Source organism: Neovison vison, chromosome 11 (genome assembly GCF_020171115.1).
Source record: "Neovison vison isolate M4711 chromosome 11, ASM_NN_V1, whole genome shotgun sequence".
Taxonomy (NCBI): Eukaryota; Metazoa; Chordata; class Mammalia; order Carnivora; family Mustelidae; genus Neogale; species Neogale vison.
Window position 1 is genome coordinate 95,158,054 of NC_058101.1, and position 21,414 is coordinate 95,179,467.

Here is a 21,414-nt window from a genome sequence, read left to right on the forward strand (position 1 = left end):
ATATAAACAGCAATTATACATAACATGTTAATAAAGCTAATAGCTATGTAGTATTCGTCGATTCTGCTGAAAAGCTCTTTGGACTAAAAGAATGTAAGCCTAGCCTAAGTCATCGACTGGTCGACCTCACATTATTACGTATTATGTACGGAGCTCCATTAAATCATCTTTATTTTTAAAAAAAAGATCTTAACTTTATTACTAAGCAAGTCTAGAGAGATAAACTTAACTATCTGCATTCAAACATTATTCTAAGAAACCCATATACTTTTTGACAAAAAAATGAACTTTTCTGCGTTCACCTGAAAAAAAGTTGTGCATTGTCTAGTATATAAATGATTTCCCTCTCTACTTTGCTTTCTTCCTGAAAACACCTAACACTTCTAAATAGCTAAAAATGATGGAGATTTTTCTATCTTCATAATAGAAAAGTGATCCAAATTACATGTGTCAGTATAAATTTCTACCCTTTAAATGGTAAAAATCGTATAAGTAGATCTCATTTAAAGTTTTATTTATGAAGCAAATTACCTAAGGCTTAACCAAAATAACTCTAAGTTTAAAAAAACAACAAAAAAATGCATTGTTTGGTAGGCACAGTAATAGACAGGTTAGTATTACATGTCTCAGATGACTGGTTATTCTCAATCTTATGTATTTCTTTTTTTTTTTTTTTTAAAGATTTTATTTATTTATTTGACAGAGAGAAATCACAAGTAGACGGAGAGGCAGGCAGAGAGAGAGAGAGGGAAGCAGGCTCCCTGCTGAGCAGAGAGCCGGATGCGGGACTTGATCCCAGGACCCTGGGATCATGACCTGAACCGAAGGCAGCAGCTTAACCCACTGAGCCACCCAGGCGCCCCTCAATCTTATGTATTTCTAACCAAGCCAAGGTTTTACACCTCTGAGCTTTGGCAGCACAGGGAGCGAGTTCCCTTCTTTTTTACTACTCTATATAAAATTCAACTAACTATGAACTTTACCAAAATGAAATCCAATTTCCAAAGGCTTTAAGCATTTCCTATTTCAATTTTTGCCTTTCAGAAGAAACACATTTTGCAAAATGTACTCACAGACTATCTATCATAAAAAGCTGAAAGAATTTTTCAAGTGAGAAGAAACCAAATTATGTATATGGTTTGATGTGTCTTAAAATTCTCCTTAAGATTACAGTTCAAGAAAAAAAACTGTTCAATAAAAGTGGTACTTTAACTATATTCTCTGAAAAAAATATACTTTCTGTATTGTATAAAATAAAACCAAATGATGGTTTGCGTTTTTAATCATAAATTGTTTATAAGTCAAAAACTACTTATCTTAATAATATTTCTAATGATTGCTATGATTTACTAGAAAAACAAAGTTTCACTACATATAAATTGTAAAAATCCTTTTCTATAACTAACCCTGTCCATCCTCTATGAGCCTCCACCTTCATTAAGCCAATACTAAGATCACACCTACACAGAGAGGTCTGCTTGACTTTGGTTCTGTCAACAGAACTACACCAGAAATAAAAATGTTTTAAGAATATAAACTGTTTTAATGTATGTATTTTAATGTATGGTGCTCAAAACGTTCTATTTCACACCATCACTGAAGTGGAAGAAAACAAACAAACAAACAAACAAAAAACTAATCCAATCCCCACCCACTGACCTGACCACAATTTATTACTAATAAAGAAACTGGGACCCAGAAAGATAAAGTGATCTTTCCAAGAACCCCACTGGAGACCTTGGCTATATATACTCTCCCGGTTCCTAGTGAGCACTCTTTCAACCAGTGGACTGACGGAGATGTAAGAGGATGTTAAAGGAGAGCCTAAATCTAATGTTCTGTTGCTATTTATCTACTCAGAAAACCGCCAATATTGTCCAGTGACCTAGGACCACCTGTATATGTTCCCAACTAACACCAAGGAAACCTAATTCAGCAACAGTGATAACTAGTGGGCTGCTCCTTCTTGAAACACTTTTTTCTTAGATTCTAAAACACCACTTCTTCCTGGATACTCCACTTCCCACAGCTCTTGAAGACTTGTCTTACTTTACAAGCCTCTACATGGTTGAGTGTGGTTGGCTCGAACTCAAGTCCTCCTTTCTTTCCATACCTCTCTAAGGAATTTCATTCGTTCCCACTGTCTTAGATCAGTCTCTTGGAAGATAACCCCCACATCTGAATACCCAGCCCTGACCTTTCCTATCAACTCTGTGCTCATATTTGAAAAATTTGGTATTTGTACTCATAGATCCCCGGTTTCTCAAATTCAGTATGTCCCAACTGAATGGAGCCTTTTCTTTCAAAACCCCACTCATCCATCAGTCTTCACCATTAAGAAAATGCCTTCTACCAGTTACTCAAGCAGGAAACCTGCTGTTCTCTTGAAATTTCCTTCACCCAATTCCACTCCAGTTAATTTTACCTCCCAAATATACTTGGAACCATCCCTCCTTTCACCAGCCCACCTCTCTCCCCAGTGAATGCAACATTCACTCAACTGGTCTTCCTGTCTTCTCTCTCCCCTTCTAACAGTATTTCTCCACAAAGCAACCAGAGCAATTCTTTCTAAAAGCAAATCCAGTCATAGTTAAACTCACTGAATAAAACCCAAATCCCTTAGAGCCTCTAAGGCCTTCTGTGAGATGGTCTCTGCTCAACGGTCAGTATTTCCCTGAGCCACCCTGCCCTAGTCCCTTGCCTTCAGCCCAGCCTCATGGAACTTTCTTAGGGTTTCAAAAGGTACCTTGGGATGCTGCGTTCACTGTCAGAAATATTATCCTTTCATGGCTGGCTCCAACGTCTCAAAAGACCCCACTTAATCTCCTAAGAAGACTCCTTCTTCTCTATCAATGCACCCTATCAATGCATTCTCTATCAATGCATGATCTCAGGGTGGGTTTCCTTCACAACATGTTAGTGATGCAATTATGGATCTTATTCATTTATTTACATCTTTTTAATCACTTACAGTCTAAGTAGCACAAACAGAGAAACTGGGACTTGCACTTAATATCGCTAGCCCAGTGCCTGGTACATTTTAGGCTCTCAAGAAATACGCAGGGGCGCCTGGGTGGCTCAGTGGGTTAAAGCATCTGCCTTCGGCTCAGGTCATGATCTCAGGGTCCTGGGATCGAGCCCTACATCGGGCTCTCTGCTTGGTGGGGAGCCTGCTTCCTCCTCTCACTCTCTCTGCCTACTTGTGATCTCTGTCAAAGACGTAAATAAAATCTTAAAAAAAAAAAAGAAAAAAGAAATATGCACTGGCTGTGTAACAAAATAGCTATCTATCCCTTTCATGAATGGCCATCCCTTTGCCATATGCAAAGGCTTCTCACTGCCCCACCCATGAAAAAGTTCTACAATGTCAAGCTGGCTTTGCCCTCATGATGGCCTGAAAATGTTAAGTTACTTGGTTAGCCTCAAAGTTTTAGTAATATTTATCTGGTCACTTGAGCTGTTTTTCACTGATAAAAGCTCTGGGATTCTATAGGATAAGAACAATTTTTGCAAAATAAATTGGGCAAATACACTGGCTTTTACAACTAGAAATTACATTAATTTTAAAAAAATACATTTTATATACATGTATTAAGGCCTATACGTGAGGAGTGCTGTGCACTAGCTATGTTAGTGGGTGGGATATAAAAGATGAACCTGGGATGCCTGGGTGGCTCAGTCGGTTAAGTGGCTGTCTTGGGCTCAAGTCATGATCCCAGGGTTCTGGAATCAAGTCCCACATCGAGCTCTTTGATCAGCAGGGAGCCTGCTTCTCTCTCTCCCTCTGCCTGCTACTCTGCCTGCTTGTGCTCTCTGTCAAATAAATAAATAAAATCTTAAAAAAAAAAAATGCCCCTGGAGGGGCTCAGTCAGTTAAGTATCTGACTCTTGATTTCTGCTCAGGTCACGATCTCAGGGAACGTTCGAGCCCAGAGATGAGCCCTGCATCAGGCTGTGTGCTCAGCAGGATGTCTGCCTGAGATTCTTTCTCTCCTCCCCCTGCAACTAATGCTCTCTTACACATGCTCTTTCTCAAAAAAAAAAAAAGATGCACTAGGAGCCCTGCTCTTAAATTTTGCTTCTTCCATTTCTCTTTCTGAAAGGTTTTTGGTTTTTTAGAACCTAGTGTTCTTCTTAAAGATCTATGCAAATAAATATTTTCAACTGCTTTTAAAAGAACTCCTCTAGCTCTAATTAAGTATAAAACAATTCAAATGACATTAATTAAATACTTGTTATAGTCAAAGAAGTATAAAATCACGTCAGCTTACTTTGATTAAGTTTATTTTTACGCTATCTTATATTTAGGGAAAAAAGCAGAAGAAAATCAAGGGGAAACAAGTAATATCTTCAAAATGGCATAAAGTTTCTCCTCCTGCATCTGAAAACCGTAACCATCCTGAAAAGCTACCCGGTCAAAAAGCCACCATATGAAAAATCTAATTATATGTAAATGCCCCTTTGAACAGGTACTCTTCTCTTAAGTAAACTTTTTAGGAAAAAGGAAGACATGCCTCTCTGTGTGCTCCTCTTTCTTTTTCTCTCACTTTCATTCCTCATAGAACCTTCATCTCATATGCACTCATGGGAATGCACGCTCTATTAACAGACTATTATATTTATACTGACAGAATTCTTGCACCTTCTACTAAAAGTGGTCTCTATAATGTTGCTTTACAAAAATACACCTTGACAGAAATCCAAAAGAAAAAATGGTGGAGGTACGTGTATCCCTTTCTGGTAGTGCAATTGTGTCTGACTGTACAGAGGGTCTCAGGGGCTATCACTGCTTTGCATCTAAGGTTTAACAAAACAGGCCTTCTTCCACAAATACCCAGGGTTCTGGTCTGCAGAGTTCCGTCATTTTTATTTTGGTGCCCAGTTCCATGGCTGAGAACAGACGACAGAGGGAGAGCAGGCATTATGAGCACCCTGCAGTCCGCTCCCCTGTGCTTTGTGAAGTGATCTTTCACTGGCACTATGTAAGGAGGAGTTTCCTGTACCACTTTGATTTCAGACAGAATCAGAGCCCACCCTGGATTAAGAAGTGCCCGAAAAACTATCCCATGACTTCAGTGCCTATTTCTCTTTGGCTGTTAATCCTGTTTTCTTGCTACAAAAATACCCATCACAAAGCAGCTCTCTGTCCCAGGTCAACTCTGGGCATATCAGACAGGGACCAGTATTTTGTGTAAGTACATGTTCAGGATTTGTAATTTATGAGAGATGCCCTCAAAGTAAAAAGACAAAGTGGGTCTCACAGCATAAAAACATTTCCTGAGTAAGCAAGCGGATACAAAAACTGGACACTAAAAAATAAATCCTTTCTCATACTTTGTATTTATAGTATGTCAACAATGGGTAGTGAATATTTATAGAATGCTGTATAGAGTACATGGCATTCTGCTGGCTACTAAATTTTGGATATAAGATCACAAGTAAGAAAAAATATTAGTTTGGCATATAACTCCTTCAACTTTTAAAAACAGGCATTTATATCTTATGACTTTAAAATCGTATCTTGCTTAGGGGGCCTGGTGGCTCAGTCAGTTGAACATCTGACTCTTGCTCTTAACTTGTCTTGATCAGGGTTGTGAGTTCAAGCCCCATGCTGGTCTTCACACTAAGCATAAAGCCTAATTAAAAATTAGATAAAGGGGCACCTGGGTGGCTCAGTGGGTTAAAGTCTCTGCCTTCGGCTCAGGTCATTATCCCAGGGTCCTGGGATCAAACCCTGCATAGGGCTCACTGCTCAGCAGGGAGCCTGCTTCCTCCTCTCTCTCTGCCTGCCTCTCTGCCTACTTGAGATCTCTGTCAAATAAATAAATAAAATCTTTAAAAAAAAAAAAAAGAAATTAGATAAGTAAAATAAAACGAAACAAAACAAAACCACAACCTGCTTTGGTCAAATTCTGTATATCACTGAGACAGAATATTTTTAGAATGTTGTAAAGAAAAAAAATAGTGGAGATGAATGAAAACAGGGAAAAGAGCTGAGGGTATTAGTTCTGAAAACCTTACCTATTATTAACATGGCTGCACAGAAACATTCTATTTAGGACTGTATCTTAAAGCAGTGACTGATAATTCAACAGCAGCCTGTAATTTCACAACACAGAGGGGTAAAATAATATGCTCGCCAAATGTACACTGGAATCCAGGATTTTCTAGTTATTGAAATACACATGCATACACAATTTACACTGAAAATAATTGTCTAGAAGAGAGAAAACTATAATGATCAGAAAACAAGAAGATTCTCAAGCAAAGCACGTTACATAATATAATTAAAATCTAGAGATCACACAGCTTGTCTACAAAGTATGGTTGGCCCCAGACCAGCAGCATCAGCATCACTGGGGAACTTGTCATAAATTAGAATGCCTACCCCAGACCCACTAACTGGCCCTACAACCCCTGTTTTAACAAGAATGTCATGGCACTCTCATATGAACAATCCTGAAAAGAGTAAATACAAGTGGGGCAAGATACAGAGACATAGAAAGAAGTCAAGATCAAGATTGGGGTTGGTTGCTGAGTCTGCATTATAGATCTTGGGAAAAAAACTTAAATTTATTTATTTATAGGGGCGCCTGGGTGGCTCAGTGGGTTGGGCCGCTGCCTTCGGCTCGGGTCATGGTCTCGGGGTCCTGGGATCGAGTCCCACATCGGGCTCTCTGCTCAGCGGGGAGCCTGCTTCCTCCTCTCTCTCTCTGCCTGCCTCTCTGCCTGCTTGTGATCTCTCTGCCCAGCGAATAAATAAAATCTTTTTTTAAAAAAAAATATTTATTTATATACTTTTGTAGGTTTCTAAGTTATCTAATCTAACAGGGTCTGACTGTGGAGGAGAATGTGAGGAGAGTCTCTGGCTAGAAGGCAGGCAGTTATTTATCTGCCCTAAGCACCTTTAGGAATGGAAAGCTCAGAAATAGGAAAACGGACAGGGGTAGAGCTGGCCGAACAGGGGCTTGAGTCCCAGCTCCTCCATGTAAAAGACTGAAAAACCAGAGACAGTATCACTAAGCCTGAAGAAGCCAGTATTCTCCAAGTACCATGAAGCTATTCCCAAAATTCTCTCACCCTTGAGAAAGACACCTGTCTGCTTCTGCTAATTTGTTCCAAGTCAGATGGACTAATGTCTACGCATCTCACTGGTCATGTTATCATCCTTCTATTTCTGTGGGAAAGAGGATGAGAGAGAGGATGAAGAAAAGAGAAATAAACATCCCCAAGAGAGGAAGTAGAAGGACCCAGTGCCAATCCGTAAAATAAGTAGAGGAAAAGCCACAGAGACTTCCTCCGCATCCCTCCCTCGCCCCTGAAACCATGCTATTTGCCATGTGGAAAACAGCAAGCGAGAAAGTGATTCAGTAATGAGAGCTCATCTTAACTGGTAAGAGTTACTGGAACAATAAAACAACAAGCACCACCACCAACTACTGCCGCGGCTCTCCGCTCTCCTCTACCAACCCCTCCGAGGTAAGCACTGCCATCCTCCCTTTAAGGAGGCCGACTCCCTCATCCCAGAGTCCTATGAAGGCCAAGATTAAGGGTCAAGACCATTTGGCTGAAAAAGCCCATGTTTTTCTACTTTGCTACTTCTGCCACATGCTCCTGGAAAGTTGGTATTAAAAAATTCCATCAACAAAACTATGAATTAGGTAGTTTGTCTCCAGTGACACTGACTCTTGAGAAGCTCCGTGCTCTCTGTCAAAATCTGCACTCAGGGGCGCCTGGGTGGCTCAGTGGGTTAAGCCGCTGCCTTCGGCTCAGGTCATGATCTCAGGGTCCTGGGATCGAGTCCCGCATCGGGCTCTCTGCTCAGCTGGGAGCCTGCTTTCTCTCTCTCTCTGCCTGCCTCTCCATCTACTTGTGATTTCTCTCTGTCAAATAAATAAATAAAATCTTAAAAAAAAAAAAAATCTGCACTCAGGAGTTGGTCTGGCAAACTCCATTGACAGCGGAGATTTTAATTTCAAAAACAGAACTGTTTAGTTTAGAATGAGAGCATTCGCGGTAAGTATCATACCAAAAACCTAAGTACCAACAGCCATTTAATGATGAAAATTATAATTTGTAAAGGTGAGCGGTTAAAAATATTTCCCTTGACCTGGCCAGTGTTTGAGTTAATATCTAAATGAACAATTCTATAGGGTACCCTAAAGCTTAAATACCTAAGAGCAGAGGGAGGAAGGAAGGTGTTTAAAAATCCTATCAGACTCTGCAACTTCAATTATGATTCGGTCTCCTATCATATCAGGGAACCTCTGTAAACCCATAATGCTTACAGAAGCAACTGATAAGCTACTTAACACTCCAGGGCTGCTCAGGAAATTATCCTATCAGTGAGCTCAACAGTAAGTTACTAATGGTTCTGACAGTGTCCAAGTTACTTCCTGGACAGATTCATTTAGCAGGGTAATCTGGTTTCTCACCAGAAAATAAAGACAAAATATATGATCAACCTGTAAAACTTCTGCAAGAAATATCTGCAACAACATCTTACATTAATGAGCTCCCACTGAATCCCACTGAATCAATCATCTCTGCCCAGCTACCACGCTGTAGTGAATATTTAAGCTCAGAATTAGTCATGAGAATGAAATCATTAGTCTCATCCAAACATTAGTGTTATCAATTTTCTGATTTCCCACATAGCTACCAACAGCACAGCAGTACTCTATAGATGAAAACATTTTACGAAGTTCTTTGTGAGTGATGGTATTCAAAATAAGGAACCAGATATGAAAGATAAATATTTTAATTAAGTGACACTTATTTAAAAGTGGACAGTTTAATCAATCCGTTACAATGGTTTTAATCCTATCTCTAGCTTTACATTTCACGATAACAAAATCTGTATGTTACACAATATTAAAACGGCCTTAATTTTCCACATCTGCTGTAATCCTGGATCAAGTCTGTCAGCCCCTGCGACTCTGGTCCCATTTCTCAGCCTAGACACTTCATTCATTATTGGGGAAGTCCGCTTTCCACTACCATATGTAACAGTAAGTAATGGCTTCCAGGCGAATCAATAAAAACTGAACACAGAAAGCCATTGTTTAGCTCCCCTGTGTTATTCTTCTCATAACCTGATCCGCTCACAATAAGTTAATGAATCCGCTGTTCAATGTCTCATTCTCCCTAAAACCTTTCTCTATGAGGGAGTTTTGGCAATAACAAAATGAGAAACAGTGAGATTTCATGACCCCGTCCTTGGCCTCGTGCTCTTTCTTATCTCTGTTTATCTCTTATCTGTCTCCCTCCCCAAGACTGTTTTCCCTCAATTAAAAATGTCTGCACCGGAGATGAAATGAAGTTGCCCTTTATACTACCAGCCCAGCAATAAAGCACCTGGGAAGTAGGTGTACCAAATGAGTACCTCATCACCCCAAAACATCTTTCAAGACGCAACAGCCGGACTAATTTATACTACTGACCCTGGTATATGCACATCCGGAATACAGAAGGGACCATTTAGATCACCAGCTGAGTAATGTATGATGACCTTCTGCCAATATCAATAATATTATGTAGCAATTCTAATTCATTAAAATAACTTAGCCTGGAATGTTTAATTGCTTAGTGGCTGGGATGGTATGTGGACATAAATTTGAAATAAGCAGATAATAGCCATAATATTAACATTGCTGTACTAGCTGAAACCTATTTTTTGGGCAACTATTTCTACTTGATGCAGTTCATTTAATCTTAAACATTCATTGAATTCCTACCATTTTCCAGATACTCAGGGTACCAAGATGAATAAGTAGAGGATCCCCTTTGAGGCATCCACACTCTAGTTAGGGAGAGAGCCATGTGAAAAACTGATAGTTAAAGTACAATCTATTAAGTGCAAAAATAATTTGGGGCTGTAGAAGCAGGAAGTGGGAGAGATCAGCTGCCTGGCAGGGTTATGCCATTTTGGTCAATGAGAAGTATTTTAAAAATTATCACCTGAAAACATTATTCTTAAAAATTAATAGACTCCTTAAGTAAATGTACTAGTCTTTAGTTGTGTTATTATTCCCCCCCTAATAAAACTGCTAAAAGCTACAATGGCTCTCTATTAGATATTATTTCATTCACATTTAACATTTAAAGGACCTAGTCAAATAGGATCTGTTTACAGACCTCCTTCCTGGCAGAGGCAAAAGTGTTTTTGTTTGGTTTTTTTTTAAGATTTTATTTATTTGACAGAGAAAGATCACAAGTAGGCAGAGAGGCAGGCAGAGAGAGAGAGGAGGAAGCAGGCTCCCTGCCGAGCAGAGAGCCCGATGCGGGACTCGATCCCAGGACCCTGAGATCATGACCTGAGCCGAAGGCAGTGGCTTAACCCACTGAGCCACCCAGGCGCCCCGCAAAAGAAATGTGTCTTCATGTTCTCTGCCACCCCGCAATGATGAAGTACTCATGATCCAACCCAGACCTCTTCTCCACTGACACATTTTAAAGACTCACACTCTAGGCACTCAGGTAGTAAATAGTATGATACGTTAGGCACACTGCTAACACGCATTTTAAAATGACTGTATTATTAAGGCACACAACTGCTTCACTTTATGACAAGACAATACCTGGTAATCAAAAGCATTTGGATTCTGGTGATTGCTATTATTAACTTTCTAAAGCATAAGTGAGAATATGCATGATTTAAAATTTGACTCTCACATTAAGTCCTCATAATCTTTGAGATATCAAAGAAAGAACTGAAAAATATTTGTTTCTGCACAATTTTGTATACACTATAAACGTGTAAATGGGTGATATGAGTAATGAGAGATGTAGGCATCTTGACAAAATATCCATTCATAGCAAAATAATCCACATTTTACTTGGCTATGTCACAAACTAGCTTAATGGCCTTGGATGAGACATCCAAAGTCTCTGAATCTCCTATGTGACACATGAATGGACTATTTATGTTGGGGGGCGTAAACTAAATTAATGAAACTGAACTAGATGCTCTCTAGAGTTTCTCTGGGCTCAAACATTATGAAAGCTACTAAAAAGTGTCTTTTAGAAATTTTCTGTACCCTTTCATCCCAGGTTTTGAAATGAAATCCCACTGTGAAATCATTTCCAGACATCTGGAAAACCTAATCCATTCCCAGTGTAAGATACCAAGGCAGTTAACAATTAAGCTGTTATTAGTGATTCATGTGTTCTCAACCATCACTTGCTAGGCCCTATTATTTTAGTGTCACAACCATGACCTGTAAATAATACAGGTATTTGAGAAACTCATTAACTTGTATAATGCTGAGGTACAGTTTATCGTATCAGACAAAACTACTAGAGAAATCCCAGTAGGAACACATGTGTTCCTAAGCATATAAAGCCTCAGCACAGTAGGAAATATCTGAAAGGGTAGGACACCTGTCTTTCAAAACATTCCAAGGTGAAAAACTTTGGAAATGGCATACTGAAATGAAAATGGTCCTTCACATTTATGGCCTAAGATGTTTTCAATGGTAACAACAGACTTATCTATATCTACACATCAAACACGTGCACATGCCATATTTGTATGTGTCTGTGTGTGTGACCTCACCTGCAGAACGAAAGTGGTCACCGTAAATAAAAAGCACATTTTCAAGAGAATCATTACAAAAAGCCCACGGAGGAAAAAAGAACAAGGAGCCCAAAAAGTTAAGTCAAGTCAGTATCAAACTAGAATTACACAATTCAGAAAACATTTTAAGTAATAATCTTACATAAGGCTCCAAAACCACTCAAAAGATATTTTAAGGACACCTGGGTGGCTCAGTTGGTTAAGCAACTGCCTTCCGCTCAGGTCATGATCCTGGAGTACTGGAATGTAGTCTCACATCGGGGTCCCAGGTCCGTGGGGAGTCTGTTTCTCCTTCTGACCTTCTCCTCTGTCATCCTCTCTCTTACTCTCTCTCTCTAATAAATAAAATAAAATCTTTAAAAAAAAAAAAATGCTTTAAGGGTAAAAGAAAATAGTGAAACTAATTGGCAGAGGGATCTACGGGGGAAAGATAAGGTTGGGTTATAGGAAAAAAAGAAGCATTCTCACATGCTATGCATCTTAGTGAAGGCTAGAGGATACAAAAAAATGTATTATTCTGTACTTAGGCTATGCAGGTCAAGTTACTGAACCTCAAGACAAATGGACAGGGACTGAAAATTTGTCAGAACATTCCTTTTCATCATCCATTCCTTCTTCAATCCCAGCACTAGAAGGGAGACAGCCTCCAAAAGAAACCAAAAGGAGCAACACAGAAGGGCAGGGTGCTGGTTGAGGAAAAAATGGAAGACCTGGAGGGAACAGGGCTGATCTGTGTAACATTATGAATGACTCAGAGTAAGTTCAGCTAGAGTTGAAGTTCCTTCTCAATCTGATTTTCGCTCACTTTAGGAAGGGGAGTTACTACATCACATGGTGACTCTGGCAGAGAACAGTTAAGGATTTGAAATGGGCTTGGATAAATTCATGAATGGCTGAGAGACGCTGAGATCAGTTCCTACCCTTTACAGTTGACGTCAGAGAGCGGAGCCCTCCCAGACTCCACTAACTGCAGCAGTTTGAAATGCTGGGGATAGGGGGCGGGGGAAAAAGCCCCACATCCGGCAAGCTCTATTTTTCTCATGTGATGTAAAGGTATTTTTTATAATAAAAAATAAAGGTGTTTTTTATTAAATTTACTTCAAAAGGATGAGAAAAATCTACAGGCTGTATATTTCAATCACATTAATTCTCCATTCTGCCCTGTGACTGTCCTTATTTGAGGCCTCTATGAAAAAATCTGGATTTGCTCTTCAACAAGGCCCTGACAAATCTTTTGGTATGTAGTGACCAGAGATTTTGCGGAGGTGTTTTTTGTCTTTTCAGATTTTCAAGAGTAGAAACAGTTTCGATAATGAGCAAAATCACAGTACAACTTGTTGCTTCCAGGTAAATGCCATCAGATGTTGAGATTAAACCCAGAGAGACAGCCTGAGGTCAGAAAACCCTAGAACAACAGATACACAAGTTTGGCTCCTGTGAGTTTGAGTTACTTAACACAAAACAAACTAGGATGGAGAAGAGAATACAAGAGACTCACTGACAGCACAACCAGAAGAAGAATTTAGGTTTGACTTAGATAGGAGACAGCGTTTTGTTAAAGGGCAGTCAATTCCAGAGCACCTGAGTGGCTCAGTGGGTTAAGGCCTCTGCCTTCAGCTCAGGTCATGATCCTGGGGTCCTGGGATCGAGCCCCACATCAGGATCTCTGCTCCGCGGGGAGACTGCTTCCCTTCCTCTCTCTCTCTCTGCCTGCCTCTGTCTGCTTGTGATCTCTGTCTGTCAAATAAATAAATTAAATCTTTAAAAAAAAAAAAAAGGGCAGTCAATTCCATCTTTGAAATGAAATCGCGAAGAGGCAGGATTTCTTTAAAATAGTTACAGCTGTTTGCTAAAAATTAGTTGGCTCCCGAGTCTGAGAGAAGGGACTGCCTCATTTTCATTGTTGGACATAAGCTTTCTAGTGGTTATGGCTTCTGAAAGAAGAAACCTTTCTTCACATGGCTTCTGTTTGACTTCACCAAACCTGATCTAGACGCGGAGACCGGAGACTGTGCTATCTGGGGGAGAATAAAGAGAGTGAACTCCGTGTTTAATTAAAAGCAAAACCACTTATGCTCATTAAAGCTAACTATCTAACTCATTCTCCTCACATACTACAGTTAGTACTTAATCAAAAGCCTATTTCCCAGCCCGTCTATTGACCATATGGCAGAAAGGCCTCTCAGCATTGTACAAACGCTCCACCAAAGCAGAAACGTGCCACACAGGCATGGTGCATCCACAAGGGAGCCACCTCCACAGGCTCTAGCCACCACTTTGGCTCCTTTTGGGAGCAATACTTATTAGCCAACGATAACCAATCCCATCTCTCCAAAAATCAAAGCTAACAAATTGACCTTCCAGTTTAGAAAAGATTACCAAGGAGTTCAGCAAACCTTACTTCTGGCAGTGGGCTGGCCGGTTTGGTGAGGATTCCTCCTACGTACACAACATTAGGCAGAGTGGGTCTTGGAAACTCCAGCGCCACATCTGTACACAGCATCCACAGACTGGACCCATGGACCAAGTCGTACATGGACTTCTCCGGCAGCAGGTTGTACTTCTGCATTATCCTTTCGTATTTGGGAAGAACCAGAAAGCTGACCCCTAATCTGGAAATGAGGTAAACGCCGGTATTTTTCATCCTTTGCAGCAAGTTCATGTGGTCTGTGAGGAGTGAGTTAAACTCTGGGACGTAAGCTAATGGGGCGGGAGCACCCACTTCCGCTGGGTACCAAAGGCCAGTTGAAAATACAGCATATTTAACCCCTAAAAGATGAGCTATCACAAACCCACACATGTCATTGGGGTCCACCAGCAGCAGGTCAAACTTCTCCTTCTTCAGACCCTGAATCAAGGCACGGTTGCCAACCATCATATCACAGTTCTTGGTATAGTGATCCAGTATGTCAAACAGTTCGATTGCTGTCAATCTCCCAGAGAAAATATTCCGCATTTTGGACTGCAGGAAAGCATCCGAGGTGGTACTGTTAAAAATCCCTGGGTATCGCTGGAGGCTGTAATGATTAGATGGCGCGATGTCTCTACCTTCGGAGAGGAGAAACACTGTGCGGTGTCCTCTCTCGTGCAAGGCTGAGGCTAGTGTCTTGAAAATGTACATATGGCTTTCAAACATAATTGGCGGCACGATGATGATTTTGGCAGCCTTTGCTATCCCCACAGCACTCCACAGGAGCATGAAATACGGAGTGTAAGACTTCATCGCTGAAACGAAAACCGGAAAACGACTTAAAACAAGGTATAATCCTTACCATTCAAAACAATCACAGAGGCTTTTTTTTTAAGTAGCTCATGATTCAATACTTGGTCTGTGTAAAAGCATCCTGATTTTGTTCTAATTACCTGTTTTTGAAAGATAATTTTTTAAAGTAGAGAACTGACAGCAAAGCTGGCAGAAACCAAAATACGTTTAAAGCGTATCCATTCCTGAGCACACCACTGCAGCAACAACAGAGAACTAGATTGTTTTTTTGAGAACTACAGTTTTGAATATCTGAAAAAAAATTTGTTAAGATTGAATGTCCAAAGATCTTTTTTCTTTGAATAATCCCTCTATCTATGAAACATCTGTTTATCTTTTAATTGAATGTCAACCGTTAATTCCAGAAGAGACAAGATTTTTGGTATCTGGGTGCATTAGCATGTATATCTCTTTTTAAATCATCTTACCACAGAAGTTACATCCCCAATTACCACCAAAGCATACCAAAGGAAGATTATGTTTGAAAAATTAGTCCTTTCAAGTAACAGTCCTATAGAAAAGACTTTTTTCTACAGGAAAAATTATCTTTAATGTGAATTTCCCCTTTACCCAAATATGCTTATGTACCCTGGCAGTTTTTATTTACATAACCTCTATTAATGTGCCAATTCATTTCAGGGAATTAAATGAGAAACTTTCAATAGAAAAATTCAAGACCCTTAACCGGATCTCTGTAAATGCTTATGGAAGAAGTGATGATGACGAATGTATCCCAGAACCACACTTCCCTTGTGTTGTATCTCTAACTCAGGTGCAGAGGGCAAGACAGATGATGGCACCCATCACTTTTCCTACCCTTTCATGATAGCAGACTAGGTACAATAGTTAGTTATCCCCTGTCATTTTTTAGAAATACATGTCCTACCTATGGGGCCTCTACAGTGTGCCACCTCCCTCTACCTAACCCAGGATAGTTTTTACTTACGCTCTAAATTAGCCTCCAAGAACAGCAAAGATCTAAACAACAGTTACCTATGCAAACTGGATCTTTTTACTCAAAAGAACAGTTAAAATAGATTTATATGCACATCACCAAACCAGTATCTACTGTTACTCATTATCATGTATTAACCACCCTCCTAGTACAAATTCCCACCATCTAAATGCAGCTTTAGCAACTATACCTTCCCAACATTCAAACACTGCAAGCAACCTTAAAAAAACAAAAAAGGACATCAATAGCAGGCAAATGATAGATTCTTCCAATATCAAGATTAAACTACGAAATATGTTCTATTTCCAGGTGCCTTTTACCTCTCTCACTCCAAGGAAATTTTCAAACTATTTCTAGATGAGCTGACACTATACCAATAAGAATAAACATAAGTAAAGCACATTGTAAGCATGTAAGAGCCTATGCTAAATGTTGCTTGAATTAAATGAGGGCTTTAAAAAATAAATTTGGAGAAAACACTATTCCTATAACAATCAAGTAAGTTTATTCAATAATTACAAGTTCAGTAAAGAAAAAATAGCCATTCTTGGAGGAAATTTTCCAGGCCTTTATTCTATTGTACTGTGTGTCTATTGTGTCTCTGGTGCAGCCTTCCAATCCCAAGGAATTAAAAATCAGGGATTCTCAGAAGACTTGTTCTTAGTTCTAGGAATGAGATTTATGCAAACATGGTTATTGCAGAAGCTAGAGTCTGGGTCTGTGATTAATACTACCTGTCACTGTTTGCATGTCCACAAAGACAGACTGGTTCGTTGAACTGCTCCTCCCACTGGGTTTTGCATCTGGCTGAGCAGTGAACACACAGTTCATTCAGCTACAGTTAAAACCATTGCTTTATCTATCATAAATGGCTAAGACACAAAACCAAAAATAACAGTAGGGAAACAAATCCTTTCACTGAGCTTTTTATTCTATTCTTCCTTTTTCATTTTAATATTTTAATTCAGTAATTACTACAAAGTAAAAAAATTTACAGGAATTTTTTTTTTAAAGATTTTATTTATTTATTTGACAGAGAGATATCACAAGCAGGCAGAGAGGCAGGCAGAGAGAGAGAGGAGGAAGCAGGCTCCCCGCTGAGCAGAGAGCCCGATGCGGGCCTCGATCCCAGGACCCTGAGATCATGACCTGAGCCGAAGGCAGCGGCTTAACCCACTGAGCCACCCAGGCGCCCTACAGGAATTTTTTTTAATGCACAACTACTTGTGTTCAAGAACACCATTGTTCAATAGAGCTTTCTGCAAATATGAAAATGTTCTAGATCCCCACCATCCAGCATTGAGCAGCTAAAGTGTAGTGTGATCGAGGAACTGAATTTTACATTTTAACATATGGCTAAATTAATTTAGTACTAGTGGCTATACAATACTAATATAAGGTTAGAAAAAGTGCATACATTCTGTATATATGGATTCTAAAAGTAACGATATAAACATACCAGTATCTGTGTGACAAAATATCTTTTAAAAGAATGTCTACTAGGTCTTCATGAAAAAACAGTGATTAACAATAAAGAAGCATCGTTTGTTCAAGTGTGTTATTCTGTTGTTCAATTCAAAATTAATTATGAAGGACTACAATAGCACTTTAATCTCACAAACACCACTGTGGTGGAAAACAGAATGACTAACACAACTACCAACAAACGGTGAGCTTCTTGCTAGTCCAGACTTATCAGAGTATGTCTACTGACAAGCTGGAGCTGAATATTAAAAACTTCTGCTCTGAGAAAGATAATGTTAAGAGAATGAGAAGACAAGCTGCAGACTGGGAGAAAATATTTAGAAAAGACACATCTGCTAAAGGACTGTCATCCAAAATATACAAAGAACTCTTAAAATTAAACAATAAGAAAGTAACCAAGCTGATTTTTAAAATGGCCAAAGACTTTAATAAACAACTCATAAAGAAAATATACAGATGGCAAATGAGCACGTGAGAAGATGCTTCACATCATGTGTCATGAGGGAAATGCAAATTAAAACCTCTATGAGAGACCACTATACACCTGTCAGAATGGCCAAAATCCAGAACACTGACAATGTCAAACGCTAGAGAGAATATGGAGCAACGGGAACTCTCATTCGTTGCTGTTGAGAATGTAAAATGGTACAGCCACTTTGGAAGACAGGTTGGCGGTTTCTTACAAAACTAAATATACTCTTAACATATGAGCCAGCAATTGTGTTCCTTGGTATTTACCCCAAAGAGCTGAAACTTCTGTGCACACAAAAACCTGTACACACAGCACAGGTGAATGTGCACAGCAGCTTTATCATAACTGCCAAAACTGAGAAGCAACCAACATGTTCTCTAGGAGGTAAATGGATAGATAAGCTGGAATGGAATATTAGTGCTAAAAAGAAAATGAACTACCAAATCCACTAAAAGACAGGGAAGAAAATTAAATGCATATTACTTATAAGATGCATATAGTAGTATAAATTAGAAGGGATTTTAATTTAACATTTTCTACAATGGGCATGCGTTACTCTTCTCTTAATAAAAAGAGTAAGTATTGTTTTTAATGATACGTGATGAAAGTACCTCATTTACAATAACAAAAAAGTACATAAAATACCTTTAAAATGGGCTAAACAGGATGTTTGTTTACTATACTAGGCATGGCAAGGCTTTCCCTAAAGACATATACATAGAAATAATACTAAGTGTAGAGAAATACTCTATTATTTTAGTGAAAGATGTTATTTGAAAAAAGTCAATCCTTTCCGTATTTTAAATAGACTGAAAAAATTTCCCCACGACATCCTACTAGATAATTGGTTTTATTTGGAATTTGACTATATTCTATCCATGTTCACTTATTAGAATATGCAAGAAGAGGGAATACACTTAGAAAAGAAACAGCAAAGCATTGGGACAGCAAGGTAAATATTAAAGCATATTTTTAAAAAATAATTAAAACCCTATGGATTTAGCCCAAGAACCCTACTTCAGATAAATGGTTAAGAGTAGGTAGCCTACAACAATTCCTTGAATAAATAGGAACATAACATGAGATGAAGGGAGCACAAGTAGATAAGGGAGGAATAACTTCTTTGAAATGGAGTGTTAAAATCTAGCTTTATATCTGAGAAACAAAAACCTCTGAATTTTTTACCTTAAACTTTCCCCAAAGCAAATCAGAATAGTGTTAATTTTTTTTTAATAGAGCCAAAAAAAGTGTTGAACTTTAAATGATCTCTGGAAAGAGAAAAAAACAAAACAAAACAAAAACAATCTGAGCATAAAGCAAAGAAAGAAACCCTTATTACAGATACTATTAGACTACATAATCGTAAAATATTTTTGGAATGTTTAAAACATCTGGGCAGAGGTTTCCAGTCCAAGATGACTGACTGAACCCAAATGTTTCTACTCCTTTCTTCCTAAAGCTTCTTCAGAAATGACAAAAAAGCAGAATAAAAGGAACACCTTACCTCTCTGAGAATTGGTATTGAGGAAAACAAGGTGCAGGCTGGACTAGAGTCAGTGCAATGGATTTTTGACAAATCTCTAGAAAACAAATGCGAAGAATAGCTTATTGAGGAATAAAAGTGAGTGGAGGAAGTCATGACCCAAAACACAAAGAGGCTCCTGGAGCAGAGGTGAAAAGTGCCTCCCGAATGGCGGAGAGCTGAAGTGGACCAGCCCCGGAAGCAGGAGTAGTGCGGGGAGCAAGAAATCAAAGGTAAGGAGGAGCCAGAGCAGATTCCCCATCTGTTAGATCTTCCCTTCACTCCCAGTTGCATTCGCTCCCCAAAGTAAAAACGCACATCAGGTCTCTAGAGAAAGAGGTGAGGTGCCTGTAGAGTGATCGGACCTGAGAACTCGCGGAGTAAAAGCCTCCTAATGCTGGCTTGCGGGAGGTGATGCCAGCTCCTCCCGGGTGCGTCCTAGCGAAAGCGGGGCTTCGTCCGCACAGTTAGAACCCAACCTCCAAGGTACAGGCAAGGAGCTTAAGTTCGCTGAATGAGCAAAACAAACTCGATTTTTTTTTTTTTTTTATAAAATTAGCAGGGACATCATTTTTAATGGTAATAGTTTTAGGCAGGCGGTGAAAATGTCAATTGGTATAAATGTTAACTACTCTAAATCAGAAATACCAACACACACGTACAAAGATGTTCCTGTATTTGCTTCAAACAGCAAACAGCTGGACACCACTAGGAATCCAGCAATAGAGGATTAAGTAATTGCATCATGGTGGGGCGCCTGGGTGGCTCAGTGGGTTGGGCCGCTGCCTTCGGCTCGGGTCATGGTCTCAGGGTCCTGGGATCGAGTCCCGCATCGGGCTCTCTGCTCAGCAGGGAGCCTGCTTCCTCCTCTCTCTCTGCCTGCCTCTCTGCCTACTTGTGATCTCTGTCAAATAAATAAATAAAATCTTAAAAAAAAAAAAAAAGTAATTGCATCATGGTGTATTTTACAATGGAGCATTACAGAACTATCAAAACTATGTTTTAAACATTTTTAACATGAAAAAATTCTCATAACATAAACAAAATTATATATATATGTCTATATATATATAACCTATATACGTAAAAGGACTGTATTGACTCACAAACTAAGTAAGAAACTGTTATCAGTAATACATTTGGATTTTCAAGTTGAGAAGTATGTTTTCTCTTCCTACTTTTGTATTTCCAGGTTTTTGACGTTTTCTACCAAAAATATTTAATATTTATAACACACTCATTCCATTCCCATGCTCCTTTAGCTGGAGCTTTACTCCCGCTCTCTTCTTGGAGTCAAATGTCTTAAAATACCAATGCTATTTGCTGGGATCCACTTATTCCCCAAATGGTTACAGCCTGGCATTGTTTCCACCACTACTGTGCCCAAACACTCACTGTTAAGAGCACTAAATACCTCATAATAGTCACACAAATGCCCTTTTCCCCAACACTTATCTCAATGGACTTCTAACACTATACACAAATGTTCCCTTTTCTCCTCCAAATTCTCTCTTAGTTGAGATGCTACTGCTACTTGACTGTATTCCACCGTCCAAAGAATGAAGAAAATTCAGAATTCAAAGACTCTGAACAAATTTCACTTTGGGGGTGCCTGGGTGGTACAGTCTTGAAGCATCTGCTTTGGCTCAGGTGATGATCTGGGGTCCTGGGATCGTGTCCCACCTCAGGCTCCCTGCTCAGCAGGGAGTATGCTTCTCCTTCTACCCTTCCCTCCACTCTCTCTCTCTCTCTGATGAATGAATAAAATATATTTTTAAAAAATTTCATTTTGCATATCAGCCCACCCTTTCTTCTTTATATTAAAAACTGTCGGGGCGCCTGGGTGGCTCAGTGGGTTAAAGCCTCTGCCTTCGGCTCAGGTCATGATCCCAGGGTTCTGGAATGGAGCCCCCATCAGGCTCTCTGCTCAGCGGGGAGCCTGCTTCCTCCTCTCTCTCTCTGCCTGCCTCTCTGCCTACTTGTGATCTCTGTCTGTCAAATAAATAAATAAAATATTTAAAAAAAAAAAAACTAATTCTTTGCTTGCATGCAAGACAAGAAACAGTGCCAATTTTAATAAGAGTGCACACCTCTCACCACAAGGAAGCCAGTCAACATTTGAGTGCAAATTAGTTCAGCA

The 21,414-nt window shown here is 39.4% G+C and overlaps 1 protein-coding gene across 7 annotated transcripts in view; it reads right to left on the reverse strand.

Annotated features, from left to right (window-relative positions):
* The window catches only part of UGT8 (UDP glycosyltransferase 8), a 133,248-nt gene that overhangs the window by 39,261 nt on the left and 72,573 nt on the right, over window positions 1-21,414 (reverse strand). For 5 of the 7 annotated variants that reach the window (XM_044224152.1, XM_044224150.1, XM_044224148.1 and 2 more), the window contains 2 exons: window positions 19,257-19,332; window positions 13,980-14,803 (listed from right to left, as the gene is read on the reverse strand). In XM_044224152.1, the coding sequence (XP_044080087.1) occupies window positions 13,980-14,801 (822 nt within the window). In that variant the 5' untranslated portion in view covers window positions 14,802-14,803; window positions 19,257-19,332. The remainder of the gene's footprint in view (window positions 1-13,979; window positions 14,804-19,256; window positions 19,333-21,414) is intronic. The other 2 variants (XM_044224153.1, XM_044224147.1) reach the window with 1 other exon arrangement.